Here is a 19,988-nt window from a genome sequence, read left to right on the forward strand (position 1 = left end):
GGCTTACGCCTGTAATCCCAGCATTCTGGAAGGCCAAGGCAGGCGGATCACCTGAGGTGAGGAGTTCAAGAGCAGGCTGGCCGACATGGTGAAACCGAACCGCATCTCTACTAAAAAAATAAATAAATAAATAAATTAGCTGGGTGTGATGGCATGTGCCTCTAATCTCAGCTACTTGGGAGGCTGAGGAAGGAGAATCACTTGAACCTGGGAAGCGGAGGTTGCATTGAGCCGAGATTGTGCCACTGCACTCCAGCCTGGGCGACAGAGCAAGACTCCATCTCAAAAAAATAAAGTAAAATAAAATTGGAGATAATTGTATCTTTTTGAGCATATTTTATATAATTTTCTCAAGTGCTAGTTCTTAGTAAGAAACTCCTAATATGATGCTCTCCTCACTCTGTACCCAACCCGGTGGCATCCCATGCTGAGACCTGTAAGGCCTGCACCTGTACCCACCTCTTGTCCATGGCATTGGTGCCGGGTGGTAAGGGGAGTCGCACAGTGAGGGGATCTGCTCTGGCAAATAGGGAGCTTGGCAAATACGGGAAGGATCTTAACAACCCGATTCTTGAAACTTGGAAGAACTTGGATGTGCCTGTGTTTTCCAGGAGGAAAGACACATTGCTTTGGGTGAAAGGGGGTGGGTTTCCTGAAGGTTCTGAAGGACAGAGTCCTAGGTGGGAGCTCTGTCCCCTTACCCATGGAATATCTCTTGGGACAGCATCTGTGTTTTGTGTGAGCCTGGACCCCAAGACCAACACCTTGGCAGTGACCGGGGGTGAAGATGACAAAGCCTTCGTATGGCGGCTCAGCGATGGGGAGCTGCTCTTTGAGTGTGCAGGTGAGGGGGCTGAGCTAGAGGCCTCGGAGAGGTCATATTCCTCTGGGAGATCTTAGGAGCCTGGCCTGCAGGGGTCATGCATCTGATAGCCACTTAGTGACGTCTCTTTTGTGCCAGCTCTGTGCTGGGCCCCAGGGACATGGGGAGAATACCAATGTGTTTTGGGCACAGAGGCAGGAGGCACTCATTGGCCAAGGGAGTCCAGGAAAGGCCAGAGGAGGTCACATTGGTATAGGAGCAGTTGGGCAGAGGGGAGGACTTGGGATTGTGGGCAGAGGTGTAGAGTGGACAGAAGGGGGAAGGCATAGGAGGCTGGGGCTTGGCCTGGTTGATTGAGGGCTAGCAGTGTCTCTCCTGGGGAGACATGGGAGGGTTGGGTCCTAGAGCGGCAGTGAGTTCCAGCACCTGTTCTGCTCAGGCCTGCCCCTTTTTTTTTTTCCTAGCTGGTCGTTTCAGGGGGCCAGATAGCAGAATCACATGCCCCCAGCACCAGGTACCCTATCGTTTTCCTCTCTTTCTGCCCACTTTTCTTTGAAGGCCATAAAGACTCTGTGACTTGTGCTGGTTTCAGCCATGACTCCACTCTAGTGGCCACAGGGGACATGAGTGGCCTCTTGAAAGTGTGGCAGGTGGACACCAAGGAGGAGGTCTGGTCCTTTGAAGCGGGAGACCTGGAGGTAAGATCATCAGAGTGGGAGTCAGCTCTGTGGGGCCTTGGGTTGCTGGGTGTACAAGCTTGGGAGGCCAGTTCTTCCTTTATTGAGCCAAGCCAGCTCTGAGCCAGTGCTCCCCAAGGCACAGGAAGAAGGTCTGCCTGCTACCTGGAAAATCCCCGCGGAACCCCAGAGGCAGGAAACCTTGGGTGGAGCTCATAGGACAGGCTTCTAGGTGGGATGGGGTGACAGGCCTTCCTGCTGCCCCTTCCTCCCTGTCCAGTGGATGGAATGGCATCCTCGGGCACCTGTCCTGTTGGCGGGCACAGCCGACGGCAACACCTGGATGTGGAAAGTCCCGAATGGTGACTGCAAGACCTTCCAGGGTCCCAACTGCCCAGCCACCTGTGGCCGAGTCCTCCCTGATGGTGAGAACACCTCCCTTGAGTGTCCTTTCCCGGGTGCAGAGGCTGAATCCCGGGATATACACCTCCTGGAGCAGCCTTCTGGGCCACAGCCGGCAAACTCTGAGGCCTGCTCTTTGGAGTGCTTACCTCCTGGGCCCCAAAGCTCATAGCGCCTCCTTCCTGCTCTGAACTCACCTGTGATTCCTGAGGCAGTGTCTGGGCGCTTCCACTCTTCTTTCCTCTCCCTCTCCCCGTTCCCTTGCTTAGTGTATCTGAGCGTGCCCTCTGCCCTCTCTTCATCTGTGCCTCTCTTCAGGGAAGAGAGCTGTGGTAGGCTACGAAGATGGCACCATCAGGATTTGGGACCTGAAGCAGGGAAGCCCCATCCATGTACTGAAAGGTATCAGAGGTGGGGGAAGTGTTAGCCTGGGCCTTTGTCGGGAGGGGCTGAGATCCTGGGGGTGGGACTCAGAGGAGAGATAGGATGAAGCCTGACTGCCTCCCTGCTCTATGCTAGGGACTGAGGGTCACCAGGGCCCACTCACCTGTGTTGCCACCAACCAGGATGGCAGCTTGATCCTAACTGGCTCTGTGGACTGCCAGGCCAAGCTGGTCAGTGCCACCACTGGTAAGGTGAGTTGACCTGGAGCCCGGCTGGGGCCTCCGCTTTCTCGACTCCTCTCCGTCCTTCCTGGGTCTTCACTGTCTCCCCTCCCCACCGTCTTTCTCTCCATTAAGCACCCGGATTCCGGGCCCTCCTCTGATCCTCTCTGGCTTTCAGGTGGTGGGTGTTTTTAGACCTGAGACTGTGGCCTCCCAGCCCAGCCTGGGAGAAGGGGAGGAGAGTGAGTCCAACTCGGTGGAGTCCTTGGGCTTCTGCAGTGTGTGAGTGAGGATGGGGAGAGGGGTTTGTGGGAGGAGCCTGGGCTCGGGGCCCCGGGGGGAGGGCAGGGCGTGTGAGTCCAGGCCCTCATGAGTCTTCATGGTGCGCTCCTCTGCCCAGGATGCCCTTGGCAGCTGTTGGCTACCTGGATGGGACCTTGGCCATCTATGACCTGGCTACGCAGACTCTTAGGCATCAGTGTCAGCACCAGGTACAGGCAGCTGGAGCTGGGGTTGTGTGGGCTGTGGCCATGGTGGTGGGGAAACCCAGGCCTCCAGGAGCATCTACCCCAGATCTGGCTCCTGCCTGGCTGTTGTGTGTGGCTGTCCCTCTTTGTGAGAATTGGGAGGAGATGGCTCTCAGCTCTCCTGCCAACCTCTGCCCTGCCTCTGTCATTCCTCGGGGCAGTCGGGCATCGTGCAGCTGCTGTGGGAGGCAGGCACTGCTGTGGTTTACACCTGCAGCCTGGATGGCATTGTGCGCCTCTGGGACGCCCGGACCGGCCGCCTGCTTACTGACTACCGGGGCCACACGGCTGAGATCCTGGACTTTGCCCTCAGCAAGTAAGTGAATTGGCCGAGGGCTGGGATCTCTGTGTATTTGGAAGGTGGGAGTAGTGGGGGCACAGGATCCTTGGGGTGTGGGAGGGGATTCCTAAGGCAGGGATGCCTGAGGGTTCACAGCGCAGCCCCCACCCCAGTGACTGATAGTGACCCTCCAGGGCCCCACGTCTCAGTCATGAGGGAGAGGCTGAGACTGATTTTCCCCATCGGAGTCAGCTCTGCTTCTCCCCTGCTGGGGGCTTCCTGTCATTCCCTCCATGCTGGCTACACAGATGTCGGCCCAGTGCTGGGCACTAGGGCCCCTGGGTGGTGGGCTTGGGTCCCCCCGTCTCTGCAATCACATGCTTTCTGTTTACAGAGATGCCTCCCTGGTGGTGACCACGTCAGGAGACCACAAAGCGAAAGTATTTTGTGTCCAGAGGCCTGACCGTTAATGGCTGCAGCCCCTGCCTGTGTGTCTGGTGTTGAGGGGACGAAGGGACCCCTGCCCCCGCCCGCCAGCAGAGGCAGTAGGGCACAGAGGGAAGAGGAGGGTGGGGCCCTGGATGACTTTCCAGCCTCTTCAACTGACTTGCTCCCCTCTCCTTTTCTTCTCTTTAGAGACCCAGCCCAGGGCCCTCCCACCCTTGCCCAGACTTGGTGGGCCCTTCAGAGGGAGGGGCGGACCTGTTTCTCTTTCACTTTCATTTGCTGGTGTGAGCCATGGGTGTGTATTTGTACGCGGGGAGTAGGTGTTTGAGGTTCCCGTTCTTTCCCTTCCCAAGTCTCTGGGGGTGGAAAGGAGGAAGAGATACTAGTTAAAGATTTTAAAAATGTAAATAAAATATACTTCCCAGAGACAGCGTCTGTGTGGATTTTGTGGTGGCTGGACCCTAGGAGGAGCTAGCTAGGGCCCCGTCAGGGCCAGGCTCTCCCGCAGAGTCGGCTGGATGTTGAGATGTGCTAGTGCTAGCTCCCTGTCTCCAGGGTCTGTGCACACGACACTTCTTGTCTGCCAGGAGTCAACTCTGCCTTAATCCATGACTCTGCCTTAATCCGTGCGTATGTCTGTAGGTTCTTTCTGTTGTTGGTGTGTTGAGCCATTTCCTCCTGCCTCGCCCTGAGATATGGAATGAGATAAGCATAAACAGCCAGAGGAGCTTTATTCAGTCAGTGTGGGGTCAAATAGAGGCAGGGTCTCTGATCCAGAGAAGTGGGGCCCAGTGGAGACAGGCTGGGTGGCTGAGCTGGATGGATGCTCTGGTAGGAGTCAGCAGAGGCCCTTCCTTTAGTTCAAGTCCAGGTCGACGCTGCTTTGGCTGCTAGGGTGGTAGGCAGTGCTGGGGCCGGGACTGTCCCGGGAGGCTCTTCCCCGCAGCCCCTGCAGGCACCTTTGGGCGGCTGCCCTCCAGGGGGCTGTGTAGCGCTGATCGCCCAGCCCCATGGCCACGGGCACTGCCGCTGCACTGGCACTTCCCAAGGAGATGAGGGACAACAGAGTCCCAGGCCCCAGTGGTGGGCGCTGCTCATAGGCCAGGACTGAGAGGAGTAGTGTGGCCACATAGGGCCCCCAGCACAGCCCGAAGAGCAGCATGGCTCCAGCCTGCGCCCTTGCCTGCCTCCAGGTAAGGGCCCGGGCCAGGGCCGAGGGCTCATCGCGGCACACTGCCCGCTCTAACCGGCGGATGTCCTGCAGCTGGCGGTGGGCAGTGACCAGCACGCGGACAGAGAGGAGGGCAGCAGCACCCACAGCAGGCAGCAGAAGCCCATAGACTTCGAGGTAGAGGTAGGGGGCTGGGAAGATAGCCTGGGAACTGCAGTTGGCACCAGGGGTCCAGTGGTTCCACCCCAGAGCGGGCAGACTGGCAAAGAGCAGGGGGCCAGCCCAGGTGAGGAGCAGGGCCAGCCGAGTGCTCCCAGGGGGCTGGAGTGGCCTCAGGACTGCTATGTAGCGCTCCCCATGCACCAGCAGGAGGTTGGCGAGCAGGGAGAGGAAGGAGAAGTTGGGAGCCAAGTAGAGGAGGAGGCAGGACCAGTAACCCCGGCGACTCTGGTTCCACAGCCCTGGCAACGTGGGCAATGCCAGACCCGTGAGCAGCCCAGCCAGCAGCAGGCTCAGGAAGAAGCAGCCAGCAGGCGGGCTGCGCAGATGGCGGTCCCAGGCAATGCCCAGGGCTAGCAGCAGGTTTGCCGTGACGATGAGGCTTGCCAGGGCCAGGGAGAGCCCCAGAACCCCCTTGGGAATGGGGCTGGGCACCTCGCCAGTGCTGTTGGGCGTCATCTCGGTCCTGAGGACAGGGGAGTCCTGGAGTGGCAGCCGGCATGCCTGCAGGATGGGGTGGCCAGAGTTAGGATGGGGCTGCAGGTCATGTCCTCCTGACAGGGTGGCATGTTAGTCCAGGGGCACAGACCCGCAGGCTGTGGGCTGTATTATGTTCGCTGATACACAGAATTTTCCAATGAGTTGCCAATTAAACATTTATATAAAAAACTATCTTTGTTTCTATTGAAAAATCAGGTCTGGTAACACATATGTCCTGTATGGTAGCAACCAGCCGGAGCTCACCGATGGCTGCCCTTCGGACAGTCCCCACCCATCCAGCTTTATCCATTTCTGCTATCTGCCTTTTCTGGGCAGCTGTGTTTAGGTCTCTTGTTTAGACTGAAAGGCGGGTCCATCCAGCCCCAAAGCATTTTGTGTATTCCTGCCTCCACCGGGGAGGCCCCTAAATGAGCCAAAAGAATGGACCAGAGCTGGCTGGTGTGTAGTGGTCTTCCAGCCAGCCATTAGGTGACAGGCTCCAGTGGGCCAGGTCTCGGGCACCCTGTGCCCTTCCCCCTATCTGTCCTTGTAGCCATCACAGCTCAGTGAGCAGCCTCCGGGTAGGACTTCCAGCCCATAAACTTGACTCGTCTTTGCTCCACACTAGCAACAGGGTCCTTCCTGGGAGCTGGAGGGAGGAGAGAAGCAGCAAGAGGGGACCTGTGGCAGTGAACATGGAGATGCCAGCAGCAAGGACAGGGACTCCCCAACACCCCCAGGCCTGAGGCTGAGCCCAGAGGAGAGGGAAGAGGAGTCAGTGGGCAAAGCCTGGCTTCTCTGTGGCTCTCATCTGTCCCTCTCCTTCCCGTCATTCCCTGGTCTCAGTCCTCCAGTGTCATGGCTCTGCTGCCACATCCTGGGGACGGGGGAGGGGTCCTGGGTCCTGTGGGAACTCCTGCTTCTGTCAACAGGCGAGCAGCTGCTGTTGCCAGGATCCAAGTCAATAAGGAAAGGATTCATGCCTCTCCCCTCCTCCAGGACAGGGGATCAGGGCCCCATGGCCACCCTGAGCTGAGAGGAAGGAAGATGCTCCCCTTCCTTCCCAGGTTCCCCCAGCACCCCGAACCCGGGCCTCCAAGGCCTTGTGCCCCCTTTCCCCTCCCCTAAGCGTGTTTTCTCTTCCTCAGTCTCCTCCAGTGCCCTCCACCCAGGATGTCTTTTCCTCTCTAGAGGCCTTCCAGTTTCTGTTCCCTTCCCCCCAGCACCATCAACTCTCTCAAGCTCCGTGAGACTCAGGGTTCATTACCCCAAACCTGGCCTCCTGGAGCTCCCAGCCCTAATCGGAATGATTCCCCCCACCCCACCTCCACCAGAACAGTGACAAAGGCAGGGGTGATTTCCCAGCAGGGTGCAGGCTGTACCACCTGCACACCCCCGAGGGTCTGGTGGCTTGGGCTGGGTGCAGTGGCCTCTCCAGGATCTGGGGTTTGGGGGTTGGGGGAGCAGCTACTCACATGGCTGTTGGGAGCAGGTATTGCCTGCCCAGCCTGGGCCTTCCTGAGTGTCAGGGAGTTGCTGCAGCCAGACCTGCAGGGGTTTGGACCATGTCTGGTGTCCTGGCTGAAGAGCACAAGTGGACCAAGCACATGGTGTCTTCACCCGGTGGAGACAGCGGGGCCAGGCTCTCCTACCCAGGCTCTGCCCCTGTCTGGGTTCTCAGAGGGATGGAGAAACGAGGCTGGCGGGGCTCAGCCCTGGCCCCGCCTCTGGGAGGGTGGGACCTGGCATATTCTGAACCACAGCAACTGGGAGGCCTGCCTCCCACTCCCACTCAGTGTCCCTCTGCCCTGACACCTAGGTGGCAGTTTCCCTACTCCGGCTTGGAGTAATCTGAGAAATGCATTCCAGTTAATGAATAATAGTGATTGACTTACCCCTCCTGACTTCTCGCCTCAGCTGATGCATTTACATTTAAGCCCCTGGACTGGCCAGTCAGTTGACAGTACACCAGGCTCCCTCCACACTTCCGTGTGTGGTGGCGGCAGTGGCGGGTGTTTGGGGCCTGAGGATCTTCACTTCCCCATCCCATCACCTGATGGGCCTTTCAGTTTATAAGGCCAGACTTGCCTTCCTGAATCTGGGGTCATTCCATACTTTTCTCAACTGCTTTCTAAGTTCTGAACTATGAGGGACAAAAGGCTCTGGGGATGTGACCCTAGGTAAGGTACTACTGGGCCTCGGTTTTTGCCTGTGTTAAAATGGGAACAAGACAAACCACCTCTAATTAAGGTCGTGGTGGGGCATATCACAGGATAACACATATGGCTGCCTATATGCCAGTGGCTTGGCCCTTGGTGGGTGGGGGTTTGCTCCAACAAACGACTCCCTCTCTTTCCTCCCCCATGATGAAGAGGCATGAGCTGGCGCTGGAATCAGAGCTGTCTGGATCCTTTTAAAAGCTGGTGAACTTGGGCAAATGACTAAAGTTCTCTTGCCTTAGTTTCCTCATCTGTAAAATGGGGCCCAGAGTTGTACTCACCTATCGTGAGACTAAATGAGGTCCCGTGTGATGAGGACTCAGATCAGCACTTGGTCCTTCAGCACTCCGTGACAGGCAGTGATCGCTAGGAACATTATTAGGATTTTTGCCTTTCTCTGCACCTGGCCCCTCTAAGACAGATCCGCTGAGAGAGGCACATGGGGAGCTTAGGAAAAGCAAGAGGGGAGTGACACTTTTGCTGCACAGGGAAACTGAGGAAACCAGGTACACTGAGAGGGAAGTGCAAGTTCAAGGCTGGGAAGCCAGGAGGAGTGGTGCCTCAATTTCCATCTTATATCAAGTGCGGCTTTGGAGTGAGGGGGAGGAGAGAAGCCCAGCCACACTCCCTTAAGGCCTGAAATGGGAGGGAACAGGCGGAAACTGCAGCAGGAAAGCTGGCGCTGGGGGTGAGACATTAGGAAACACTTCCTGGCTGAAGAAGTAAATGGAGCAAAGGGACTTCCGTGCTCTCCAGGAGAGCTGGGCCCGAAGGGCTGGAGGTCCGTGGAGTGTGGCTCTGCCAGCTCTGCACAGTCAGTCAGGGATCCTGAAGAGGAGACTTCTGTTGGGACAAAAAGTGGGAAGATGGAAGCATCCAGCCTCAAATCCATCCTCGAGGGAGCTGGTGGGTGGGGAGGATGCAGGGTTCCAGGGCCGGCCCTCAGAACCACGCGATATGGTGGGGCAGAAGTCACAGGCTCTGGGAGAGTTCAGCCTGGGGCCTGACAGAAGTGGGTGTGGGACCCTTCTAATATGGGACTGCCAGGAATAAACAGACCTCCTGTTCCCAGCCCCGGCCTGCTCCCCGCGGGATCCAGGGTGTCTGTTTCTTCTCTGCTGCTCTGTCTAAACACTGTGTGTGGGATGTGTGAAGGGGGACAGATTAGGCAGTGGCAGCCAGGGAGCCTGGGCTGTCTCTTGCTCAGCCTCGCTTCTCCCTTACTAGATCATCTAGTTCCTGTCTGTTCCATCAAGCCCTGGGGCTGACTCACTCCCTGGCTTCTTCCTTCAGCCACGAGGGCTCTGGTGCAAGCCATCTTCAGATGCTCTGTCCAGCTGACTGTGCCCGGACCCCATTCTCCTTTCCTCAGGCGGAACCTGAATGGGGGTGACCAATCCAGACTCTGGCACGGAATCCTCCTGTGCCTCCTTTGTCCGTTTCCATTCTCTTAGCTATCTGAATTTCTCTCTGTTGACCCACAATGTCTGGGACATGAGTGTCATGCTGGCTGGGGGTACTAGCTTTGGACCAGTGGAGGCAGCAGGGATGGGGTTTCTTGGACCCTGGTTGGCGTCCCTGAGCCGCTGTTCACTTCACACTCACGCCTGTAATCCCAGCACTTTAAGAGGCCGAGGCCTGGGCAACGTGGTGAGATTCCGTCTCTACAAAAAATAAAGATTAGCTGGTACGTTGTGTGGTGTTGTGTGGTTCCAGCTACTCAGGAGGCTGAGGTGGGAAGATCGCTGGAGTCCAGGAGGTCAAGGCTACCGTGAGCCTTCATGGCGCCACTTCATTCCAGCCTGGGTGACAGAGTGAGACCCTGCTTCAAAATAATAAAAAAAAAATCAGAGCCAGGCACGGTGGCTCACGCCTGTAATCCCAGCACTTTGGGAGGCCGAGGCGGGTGGATCACGAGGTCAGGAGATGCAGACCATCTTGGCTAACACAGTGAAACCCTGTCTCTACTAAAAATACAAAAAATTAGCCGGGTGTGGTGGCGTGTGTCTGTAGGCCCAGCTACTCAGGAGGCTGAGGCAGGAGAATTGCTTGAACCCAGGAGGCGGAGGTTGCAGGGAGCCACGATCGCGCCACTGCACTCCAGCCTGGGCGACAGAGTGAGATTCTGTCTCCCAAAAAAAAAAAAAACAAAAGAAACAAAAACCAAAAAAACCAAAATTCTCCCCGCCCAGAAATGGCAGTGCTTTTAGCAACCCCCAGTAGGGGGCAGCATTGCTTGAGCTCAAAATCGCCATCAGAGTAGACCCAGGTTCCGGTTGAGCACCCGTCAGTACTACTCCAAATGAGGGTAACTTAATGGCAAACAACTCCAAGTAACAGCTCCCCATGAGAAGGCTGAGGCAACAGCTAGGGCTATTTTCTTTTCTTGGTTTCAATTCCTCCTCCAAGTCCACCCTTCCACTTCCTGTTCGTCTTTCCTGCCGAGCTCCTAATTCTTAGCTTGCAGCTTGCCCCAGGTCCCACTTTTTCCAGACATGGAGATTCCTGCCTGCCTTGCCCGGGCAGTAAGGGCCATTCAAGCAGGGGAAAATACCAAAATACCAACTACCTTGGGGAAAGCCTGGGAAACCCCAAGCACCGAATGAGGGTTGGCTTCTGTGGGACTTTGCTGGGGCGGCAGCCTGTCACTTCTGATCCCCTTGGGTGTATAAATGGAACCAAGATTCATTAAGGACATTATAATTACAGGCATCATAATGCTTACCATGTAAGAGACATTTATTCTCTTTTCCTTTTACAAATCCTCAGGTAAATGTCCAATTTAAATGAGGCTACCAGGACTCAGATTAAGAGATTCGCTGTCACACAGCTACTGGATGGCAGAACCTGGATTCAAACTGTTCTTCTACAGCCCATATCCAAGGACACCTGCACCTCCCAGGTGTGAACCCTTGGGGCACTGGCTTCCTGAGACTAGGAAGAAACAACTAGATCCCCTTTTCCCAGCCCACACTCTCAGTGTGCTTGACCCTCATCCTGAGACGTTCTTCCTGCGGTCCTCAGGCCTCAACTGGTCACAGTGGGCTGCTTCATCTGTGAGGAGGGTCTTTGAGGCTAGATCCGTACTAACACCAAGTGTGTCCTTGTTAAGAGTCAATCTGGACAGGCGTTTACACCAGTATGGATTTTTTTTTCTGAGACGGTCTCACTCTGTTGCCCAGGGTGGAGTGGAGAGGCACAACACAGCTCATTGCAGGCTTGACCTTCAGGGCTCAAGCAATCCTCCTGGCTCAGCCTCTTGAGTAGCTGGGACCACAGGCATGCACCACCACATCCAGCCAATTTTTCTTTTTTGTAGAGGCAGGGTCTCGCCATGTTGTCCAGGCTACACTACAGATTTATTTATTGGTGAGATTATTTATTGGAGAGTTTTGCTCTTGTCGCCCAAGCTGGAGTGCAATGGCATGATCTTGGCTCACTGCAGCCTCCGCCTCCTGGGTTCAAGTGATTCTCCTGTCTCCGCCTCTGGAGTAGCTGGGATTACAAGCACCCGCCACCATGCCCAGCTAATTTTTGTATTTTTAGTAGAGATGGGGTTGCACCGTGTTGGCCAGGCTGGTCTCAACCTGACCTCAGGTGATTCACCCGCCTTGGCCTCCCAAAGTGCTGGGATTACAGGTGTGAGCCACCACGCCCGGCCAGATTTTTTTTTTTATAGAGATGGAGAAGGAGTCTGTTACCCAGGCTGGTCTTGAACCTGGGCTCAAGCAGTCCTCCTTCCTCATCCTCACAAGGTGCTACAATTACAGGTGTAAGCCACTGTGCTCAGCCTGCACTATGGATTTTTAATGTTGACAAAGTGTCTTGGAACTAGTTACTTCCTTAGGATTTACTGCTGTAGAAAATATTTCATTTTTCTCCTAACTCCTTATCTTCTAAGCAACCTTGGTTCTGCCATCTACAGTACCTACCAGAAATCGGATTCCTGCTACTGGCAAGAGAGTACAGTGAGCTCCAACATTAGTTATGTTCTACTAAGGAAGAAAGCAAAAACTCAACTGGACATGGTGGCAGGTGCCTATAGTCCCAGCTACTCCGGAGGTCAGGAGCTTGAGTACAGCCTCGGCAACACAGTGAGACCCTGTCTCTAAAAACTAAAATTAAAATAAAAAAAGAGCAAAAACTGCTTATAGTCAAAATTACACCTGAAAACCCCTTAAATAACTCATGAGGTAGAGAATGCATACGTTGCTGTCAATATATCCAATTAATCTAGGTTTTCCAAGTACCAGAAGTGGTCAGGGGCACCCTGAGCAGCCAATTAGAACTATCAGAGTACCCTGAGCTCTCTAGCAGCCCATTTTAGTGAAATAAGAATGAAGTCTGATGACTGAACGACCTGTGGTTTTCAAAATTCTCCACTGTGACTCACAGTCAAAAGACATTTCTACAAGCCAGGTATGATGTGCATATGTAACTAGTATGTTTCCAAATCAACACTTACCCTTAACAGATGTGATGCACTCTGATACTATTCAGTTGCTTAAAAATGCTGGTGTCACATAAAGCTACACATATGACAACAATGCATAGATGTACACCACACACAGTGCAGGTAAAATCGGCCAATCTGAAGAAGGTGGGTGGACTATACCAATGACCTTTTCTTGGCTGTGATGCTACACAATTATACAAGATGTTAGCATGGTGGGGGAACCAAGTGGAAGGTATACAGGATCTCTCTGTATTGTTTCTTACAACCGTATTTAAATCTACAGTTATCTCAAAATCAAAAGTTTAGAAAACAAAAATGCTGGTTGTGATATAGTCAGGTTATGTCACAATTAATTAATGGGTCCCAAGCCAGTATGAAACACACTGCCATAGATGGAAGGCAGAAACCATTCGAATGACCATCAGACCATTGCAGATGCCCCTAAAATTCTCCTCTTAATTCCTTACACCAAGCAAACTTTCTGAAGCAATTTCATTTCAGGGACCAGAGTCCTGCTGGGGGACAGCTGCTCGACTAGGCTCTGTACTGTTTTTGACAACTTCTCTCCCTGAAAGCAGTCTTTTGGGTTGCCATGTGAGAAAGACAAATTGTGGCCAGTTAGTCTGCATCAGACATACACCTGAATAACCATCAATGTCCTGCAGGACACACACTAAGGAACACATTTTTGGAAATTCCACACATTATTCACAATAAAAAGATAAACCAGAAAACCCTTTGTCTGTCACTGTCCAGGGAGCTTCAGGAATAGCCAGAGAGTCTCAGCGACCAAGCTTTACAAGGAAGCATGTAAGTTTGTATTAATAGCTCAGGTTTCATGGCTCATGCCTATAATCCCAGCACTTTGAGAGGCTGAAGCAAGCAGACTGCCCGAGTCCAGGAGTTTGAGACCAGCCTGGGAAAGATGGCAAAACATCATCTCTACTAAAAATACAAAAAATGACCCAGGCATAGTGGTATGCGCCTGTAATCCCAGCTACTTGGGAGGCTGAGGTGGGAGGATCACCTGAGCCCAGGTGGCAACGAGACCCTGTCTCTCGGTGCGGGGGAGTTTAAATATAGTTCACTGGCCAGCCATTCTCTCCTCTAGGGGAGGTGAGGACCTAAACCTGATGGGCTCCTGAAACTAGGGCTTCCCAGCTTAGGTTTGCAGGTTCAAGGGCAGTATAGGTCTATCCTTCTTCCTTCCTTCTCTTCTCACTTTGGACCCGCAGTCCAGAAACCCAGTAAATTCTCATGTAAGATAGAAAGATTTTCTTTATTAATGACCCCAACCGTATTTCTTTAGATACAGGAGTTTTGAACTCAAATACTTAGGAGAAAACAAGTTAAGATTGCATTATCCTGCAACTCATTACCAGTAACATATTGCAAAGCGAAACAGCTTGGAAAAGAGGGTGGGAGGAAAGGGAAGTGAGGGAGGGAAGATAAAGAAAAGGAATTAAGTTGATCAAGTGGAATTCTTTTTTTTTTTTTTTTTAATTCTTGGGAACTATGAAGTCTTTGCAAGCACAGCTCGTTTCTGCAGATTATTTTCCAAACGTGTACAAAATGGAACCAAAACGGAGAATCCCTTAAGAACCTGAAGAGGTGCAACATTAAAAGCTACGATTATCCAGTAGCAAGTGTTCCAGCCTTCAGTTGCCAGCTGCTTCCTCCTCTTATTCCCAAGATTAGCGGGATGAAAACGTCTTCCCCCTTCAAAAGGAGAGATAAGTGCGAAGGTCAGTTTTTGGCTGTCCTTTCCTCCCACCCCACACTCCTAGACTAGATGGGATCCCAAAGAAATACCAAATGAAAGGTGGAAAGGGCTAGATTTCTTAAGCAGAGGCACTGGAACCACAGGACATGGGCTAAAATCTGGCTTTCACAGAACGGTTTCACCAGCTCTTCCTTCCTATTGGATACTTTGGATGCCCAGGAATTATCAGTGTTAAGCCCATAAGGCCATTCAATGTACCAAGTTAGATAGAAGAATCACTTGTCCACAATTTCTGGATGGCCTAGATGTACCTGAATTTCCAACTAGGCTCAACCATCTTAGTACTACCTCATTTGTCAGCATCTCCTACACAGCGTGTATCTCTCAGGGTTCCCAGATAGCAGTTCCTTCATCTCTCACCATGAAGGCAGGTGGCTGGTTCAAAGCAATCCTCAGAACTTCCAAGGCTAAAGGTATTTCTGCTATCACGTGGTGACTCCTCCTCTGGCTTATACAACACCTGCCTGGTTCGAGGCTCCTGAATTGTGGTGTTCTGTTCCACCCACTATTTCTCCAGACGGGCTAGGTAGTCCTCAAGGACAGAGCCTCTAACTGGTACCTAACAGCATCTGGGAAAGCAGCCTGGAAGCTAGAGCTGAGAACTATGGGAAATCAGGGCAAAAACACGGGCTCTGCATTTTCCCTGCCTTGGATGTATCACTCATTCCAAAATGAAGCTACATCTTATTATCCTTCTCTCCAAATGAAAAGCTCATGAGTGTTCAATTCTGGGCAGCCCATCGAGGGTTCCTGGCTTCTGCCCACAGCTGAGTCACTTAACTCCTACCCACCATTAGTAACATAATCTGGTTTTCAGGGTGGATGCAGCTGTTTGTCTCCTGCTTCTCCTTTCTGGGGCCCAACTCTGCCAAAGAGAAGCTGCAGCACAGAAGAAGGCAAAGTTGCTCTTTCTAAGTCCCAGAAAGGAGGCTTATATACAGTCTGTTCATTTCAAGGATTCATCCTTTCCTGGGTTTCTCACCAGGACAGGAAGCTATCCCTGCCTGCTACACAACTGCACTCACTGGGCAGGGACTCCCAAGACTGCCTGCTGGCTGTGGAGTCGGGCAGCAGCTGCCTGACAGGCCTTCCTTCTGGATGCACAAGCAGCTACCAGTGCCAAAGGTGATGCTGGCAGCCCCAAGACTATTATGATGCCCAGCCTTCCAGTCCGGTTATCACAGGCTGCCAGGTCAGGCTTCCCTCTCACTGTACCTTGCTGCCAGTTTACCTCTGGGCCTCTACTGAACTGCCTGTCTACTGGGCCCTGAAAGCAGCATGAAATTCACTGCCTCACACTCCAGGTCACCAAACAAGTACCTGATGAGAAAAGCACTCCTGTGTAGAGCAAGCAGGGAAAGGGGAAAATGCAGACACCAGGATGGAGACCAGGTTCTGGAGAGGCAGCAAGAGCACATCCTCTCACCTGCCCACCCACCTTGTTGGTTACTTTGCCCATTTAAGGATCTGCCCAAGAAGCTGCAGAAAAGAAACGATGCTGCTATTTCATTGCATGGCATTTGGACACTCTTCTCTGAATTGCTACAGAGACAGGCCTTTACCTAAAGAAGGGGTAACTTAAACTGCTTTTTTTTTTGAGACTGAGTTTCGCTCTTGTTGCCCAGGCTGGAGTGCAGTGGTGCAATCTCAGCTCACCGCAACCTCTACCTCCCGGGTTCAAGCAATTCTCCTGCCTCAGCCTCCAGAGTAGCTGGGATTACTACCCAGGCATGCACTACCATGCCCAGCTAATTTTGTATTTCTAGTAGAGATGGGGCTTCTCCATGTTGGTCAGGCTGGCCTCCAACTCTTGACCTCAGGTAATCCGCCCACCTTGGCCTCCCAAAGTGCTGGGATTACAAGGGTGAGCCACCACACCCGGCCTTAAACTGCATTTTGAGAATGTCTGAAAACCCTCACCTACTGCTCAGGTCCTTGAATCTCTTTCTCATCCTTTCAAATGGCAGCAGAAACTAACTTGGTAAAAGAGCCCTCAAATGCAAGAGAGAGAGTGTAAAGCCCTAGGCATACCACAACCACTAAAACTTTGCCTCAAGAGTACTGAGTGCTGGGCCAGGTGCGGTGGCTGATGTCTGTTATCCCAACACTTTGGGAGGCTGAAGTGGGAGGATCACTTGAGTGCAGGAGTTCGAGATCAGCCTGGACAACATGGTGAAATCCTGTCTCCACAAAAATACAAAAATTAGCCAGCTGTGATGGTGCACACCTGTGGTCCCAGCTACCTGGAGGGCTGAGGTGGGAGGACTGCTTGAGCCCAGGAGGTTGAGCCTGCAGTGAGGCAAGATTGCACCACTGCACTCCAGGCTGGGGATCACAGAGTACTGGGCTAGGCGCGGTGGCTCACGCTTGTAATCCCAACACTTTGGGAAGCTGAGGTGGGTGGATCATGAGGTCAGGAGTTCAAGACCAGCCTGGCCAAAATGGTGAAACCCTGACTCTACTAAAAATACAAATAAATTAGCCAGGCTTAGTGGCGCATGCCTGTAGTCTCAGCTACTTTGGAGGCTGAGGCAAGAGAATTTGCTTGAATCCAGGAGGCAGAGGTTGTAGTGAGCTAAGATTGTGCCTCTGCCCTCCAGCCTGTGCTCCAAGAGCGAAACTCCATCTCAAAAAACAAAAAACAAAAACAAAACAACAAAACAAACAACAACAATACTGGGGTGCTGGCAAATACACTGGCTGTTAGGGAGGCTTATGATCTCAAGACTTTTAGTTCAACTGGTACAAAAGACAGCAGATGGGAAGCCGAGGTGGGCGGATTGCCTGAGCTCAAGAGTTTGAGACCAGCCCAGGCAACATGGTGAAACCCCATCTCTACTGAAATACAAAAAATTAGCCGGGCGCGGCGGCGTGCACCTGTAGTCCCAGCTACCTGGGAGGCGGAGGTTGCAGTGAGCTGAGATTGCGCCACTACACTCCAGCCGGGGCGACAGAATGAGACTGTCTCCCCCAACTCCCCCCACCAAACCAACCAACCAACAAACAAAACAAAAAACAGCAGATGAACACTACTACTATATCTTAAGGACAGGACTGCCTGAATTTCATCAGAAGAACCAAGGTCTGGACTACACTCCAGCCTGGGCGACAGAATGAGATGCTGTCTCCCCCAACTCCCCCCCACCAAACAAACGAACGAACAAACAAACAAAACAAAAAAAAACAACCGATGAACACCATTACTGTATCTTAAGGGCAGGATTGCCTGAATTTCATCAGAAGAACCAAGGTCTGGCACCTTTCACAGAGATGGAACCCTCTAGGCTCTAGGCCATGCTCGCCTTTCCTGCATGCAGAGCCACACCCCTATTTAGGGCTCTCCTCAAAAAAATGTTTCTTTTTTTTTTTGAGACGAAGTCTCACTGTTGCTCAGGCTGGAGTGCAGTGGCACAATCTCAGCTCACTGCAACCTCTGTCTCCTGGGCTCAAGCAATTCTCTGCCCTCAGCCTCCCAAGTAGCTGGGATTACAGGCACCTGCCACCACTACTGGCTAATTTTTTTTGTATTTTTAGTAAAGATGGGGTTTCACCATCTTGGCCAGGCTGGTCCTGAACTCCTGACCTCGTGATCCACCTGCCTTAGCCTCCCAAAGTGCTGGAATTACAGGCATGAGCCACTGTGCCCATCAGGGCTCTCCTCAATTCTATCCTCAATAAAGAGAACCTTCCCCTGCATGCAAACTTCCCGCTGAGAGTGCACCAGGGAAAGAACACTTAGTGGGTGGCGTCAGGCCTATTTACCCAATTAAAGGTCCTTAAGCAACTTCTTCCATCTCTCCAGAAAGAACACCAGAAGCACAAGACTGAAATCATAACTCAGGCCCAAAAACAACAGTCTCTTGGTAAACTTTATTTCCCAGCTGCCACTCTCAGAGCTCACAAAGATACGGAAACAAGGAAACCCATCCAGGCCTATACGGCACTGAAAACCTGGAATCCCACCTTTGTTTTATCTACTTAGCCCTCCTGGCCTCACATGTAGCCAGTGCCCAGACACATGGAGGACCAGGCCACCAGCACCCACTGCTTCCTTCTCGGTGACTCAGGAGAGGAAGGTGGTCCTGCTGGAGTGCTGCCTAACTTACGTGATTGTTTTCATTTCTTTTTTCTCGGCATCTGGGCGTGCGCGGTTCAGCACCTTGAGGAAGTCAGACGTTTTTGCCCGCATACGTGTGTGAATATAGGCCTGGGAACAAACATAACAGGTACTGAAGCACAGTCACTGTCTAGAAAGACAGCTTTGCTTTCATCAGAGGCGTTTGGGAACATACACCCTGGGACTGACCCAGGCCCTGCAGCAAAGCAGGAAGGTGAGCAATTCTGGAAACAAATATTCATCTCTGCTATGGGGAGGGGTGAGGGACAGTGGCTTGATGAACAAAGACTATGGTTTCTTGAAGCCTCTAGAATTATCTACCTAAGAGTCAATATCCACAGCCTAGACTAACAGAATGACTTTTCGTCATGAGTTCTGGTGGAGGAAAAGACTCAGAGCACAGCGGCTGAGATGCTGGCACCCCCCTCACCTTAGAGCACTTGATGTGGTAGTGCAGGTAGTCCCGGAACGTGTGGATCAGGTTGATGGTGTTGTCTCGAGCGCTGGCATTGGTGTGACGAGGGAACAGCACTGAAGGTGGAAGACACAAGGCGTTAGGACCCAACACGAATGCCAAAGGGTGGGGAAGAACAACAGCCTAGTGAACTTCACTCCCTCTCTGCTGAAGTACCTTCCACTTGTGTCAATATTACCAGGCTTTGTCAGAGTTTTTTCTTGACATGGAAGGGTAAACAGCATGGCCAGGAAAGGTGTCAATGGTCAATGAGCGTGAATGGAGGAGCCCATGATGAAAAACAGGGTTTAACCCTAGGCCTTCATTCTAGTCCTGGATTCTGCAGCTGTGCATTTTGAAATCTATTCCCCGTCTGCCACACATGTAATAGCTCCTGCCTGTGCAGCTGGGCACACTCCAGGATCACACTCCAGGATCACATTAACTGGCTCTAACAGTTTACCTTAAGGAATCAGGATTAGGAAATGCAGCTGCCTGTCTTAGGTCCTTGGTGCTGAAATAGAGTAAACCTTCCCAGAAAATAGATGCCAGAGAATTTCCCATATTCTCACTGTGAAAACAGACAATAAGGTATAAGGACCTGAACCCTCATGATAGGCCAGGCAGGAGGAAGCTGCTCTGACTGGGCGTGACTGAAGTCCAACCCTGTGGCAACAGCCACCTAAAGACCTGTGTGAGGCCAGGAGCGGTGGCTCACGCCTGTAATCCCAGCACTTTGGGAGGCTGAGGTGAGCGGATCATCTGAGATCAGGAGTTCGAGACCAGCCTGGGCAACATGGTGAAATCCCATCTCTACTAAAAATATAAAAATTAGCCATATGTGATGGCATGTGCCTGTAATCTCAGCTACTTGGGAGACTGAAGTGGGTGGATTGCTTGAGGCCAGCAGTTGAGATCAGCCTGGCCAATAGGGAAACTCTAAGTCTGCCATAATTTTATGTACCACAAGAGAAAAATGCTGCCAATTAAACTATGACATGCCATGAATTGTAAGACGCATCCCAGCTTCAAAGATAAAAACTTGAAAAAAATGGTATAGCTGGCTGGGCGCAGTGGCACACGCCTGTAATCCCAGCACTATGGGAGACTGAAGTGGGTGGATTGCTTGAGGCCAGGAGTTGAGATCAGCCTGGCCAATAGGGAAACCCTGTTTTGTTTTGAGACGGAGTATTGCTCTGTCGCACAGGCTGGAGTGCAGTGACATGATCTCGGCTCACCACAAGCTCCGCCTCCCAGGTTCACGCCATTCTCCTGCCTCAGCCTCCAAAGGAGCTGGCCCTCATAGGTGATGGCCATTTAACAAATCA

The 19,988-nt window shown here is 52.5% G+C and overlaps 3 protein-coding genes across 9 annotated transcripts in view; 1 reads left to right on the forward strand and 2 right to left on the reverse strand.

Annotated features, from left to right (window-relative positions):
* The window catches only part of AAMP (angio-associated, migratory cell protein), a 6,264-nt gene extending 2,077 nt beyond the window's left edge, over nt 1–4,187 (forward strand). Inside the window, exons 3-12 of one of the 2 annotated variants that reach the window (XM_011932277.1) lie at nt 725–844; nt 1,382–1,521; nt 1,781–1,925; nt 2,221–2,304; nt 2,422–2,537; nt 2,686–2,789; nt 2,908–2,998; nt 3,196–3,350; nt 3,709–3,802; nt 3,951–4,187. In XM_011932277.1, the coding sequence (XP_011787667.1) occupies nt 725–844; nt 1,382–1,521; nt 1,781–1,925; nt 2,221–2,304; nt 2,422–2,537; nt 2,686–2,789; nt 2,908–2,998; nt 3,196–3,350; nt 3,709–3,784 (1,031 nt within the window). In that variant the 3' untranslated portion in view covers nt 3,785–3,802; nt 3,951–4,187. Of the gene's footprint in view, nt 1–724; nt 845–1,381; nt 1,522–1,780; nt 1,926–2,220; nt 2,305–2,421; nt 2,538–2,685; nt 2,790–2,907; nt 2,999–3,195; nt 3,351–3,708 lie in introns of both variants that reach the window. The other variant, XM_011932278.1, reaches the window with a different exon arrangement.
* A 288-nt stretch (nt 4,188–4,475) lies between these two features.
* GPBAR1 (G protein-coupled bile acid receptor 1) lies at nt 4,476–8,816 on the reverse strand. Of its 4 annotated transcripts, none has more exons than XM_011932282.1 (2): nt 8,132–8,816; nt 4,476–5,655 (listed from the first exon to the last, which is right to left on the reverse strand). In XM_011932282.1, the coding sequence occupies exon 2, from the start codon at nt 5,608–5,610 to the stop codon at nt 4,618–4,620; it is 993 nt and encodes a 330-aa protein (XP_011787672.1). In that variant the 5' UTR covers nt 5,611–5,655; nt 8,132–8,816; the 3' UTR covers nt 4,476–4,617. The 4 variants fall into 4 exon arrangements, with proteins under 4 accessions (XP_011787672.1, XP_011787670.1, XP_011787671.1 ...); XM_011932280.1 differs by lacking the exon at nt 8,132–8,816 and adding an exon at nt 7,107–7,310; XM_011932281.1 differs by lacking the exon at nt 8,132–8,816 and adding an exon at nt 7,107–7,310 and having other exon boundaries at nt 4,476–5,768.
* A 4,750-nt stretch (nt 8,817–13,566) lies between these two features.
* The window catches only part of ARPC2 (actin related protein 2/3 complex, subunit 2, 34kDa), a 38,950-nt gene continuing 32,528 nt past the window's right edge, over nt 13,567–19,988 (reverse strand). Inside the window, exons 9-12 of one of the 3 annotated variants that reach the window (XM_011932284.1) lie at nt 18,637–18,737; nt 18,196–18,296; nt 14,881–14,968; nt 13,567–14,025 (exon numbers count right to left, since the gene is read on the reverse strand). In XM_011932284.1, the coding sequence (XP_011787674.1) occupies nt 13,939–14,025; nt 14,881–14,968; nt 18,196–18,296; nt 18,637–18,737 (377 nt within the window). In that variant the 3' untranslated portion in view covers nt 13,567–13,938. Of the gene's footprint in view, nt 14,026–14,880; nt 14,969–17,958; nt 17,971–18,195; nt 18,297–18,636; nt 18,738–19,988 lie in introns of all 3 variants that reach the window. The other 2 variants (XM_011932283.1, XM_011932286.1) reach the window with 2 other exon arrangements.

Source organism: Colobus angolensis, unplaced genomic scaffold (assembly GCF_000951035.1).
Source record: "Colobus angolensis palliatus isolate OR3802 unplaced genomic scaffold, Cang.pa_1.0 Scaffold95, whole genome shotgun sequence".
NCBI classification, from domain to species: domain Eukaryota; kingdom Metazoa; phylum Chordata; class Mammalia; order Primates; family Cercopithecidae; genus Colobus; species Colobus angolensis.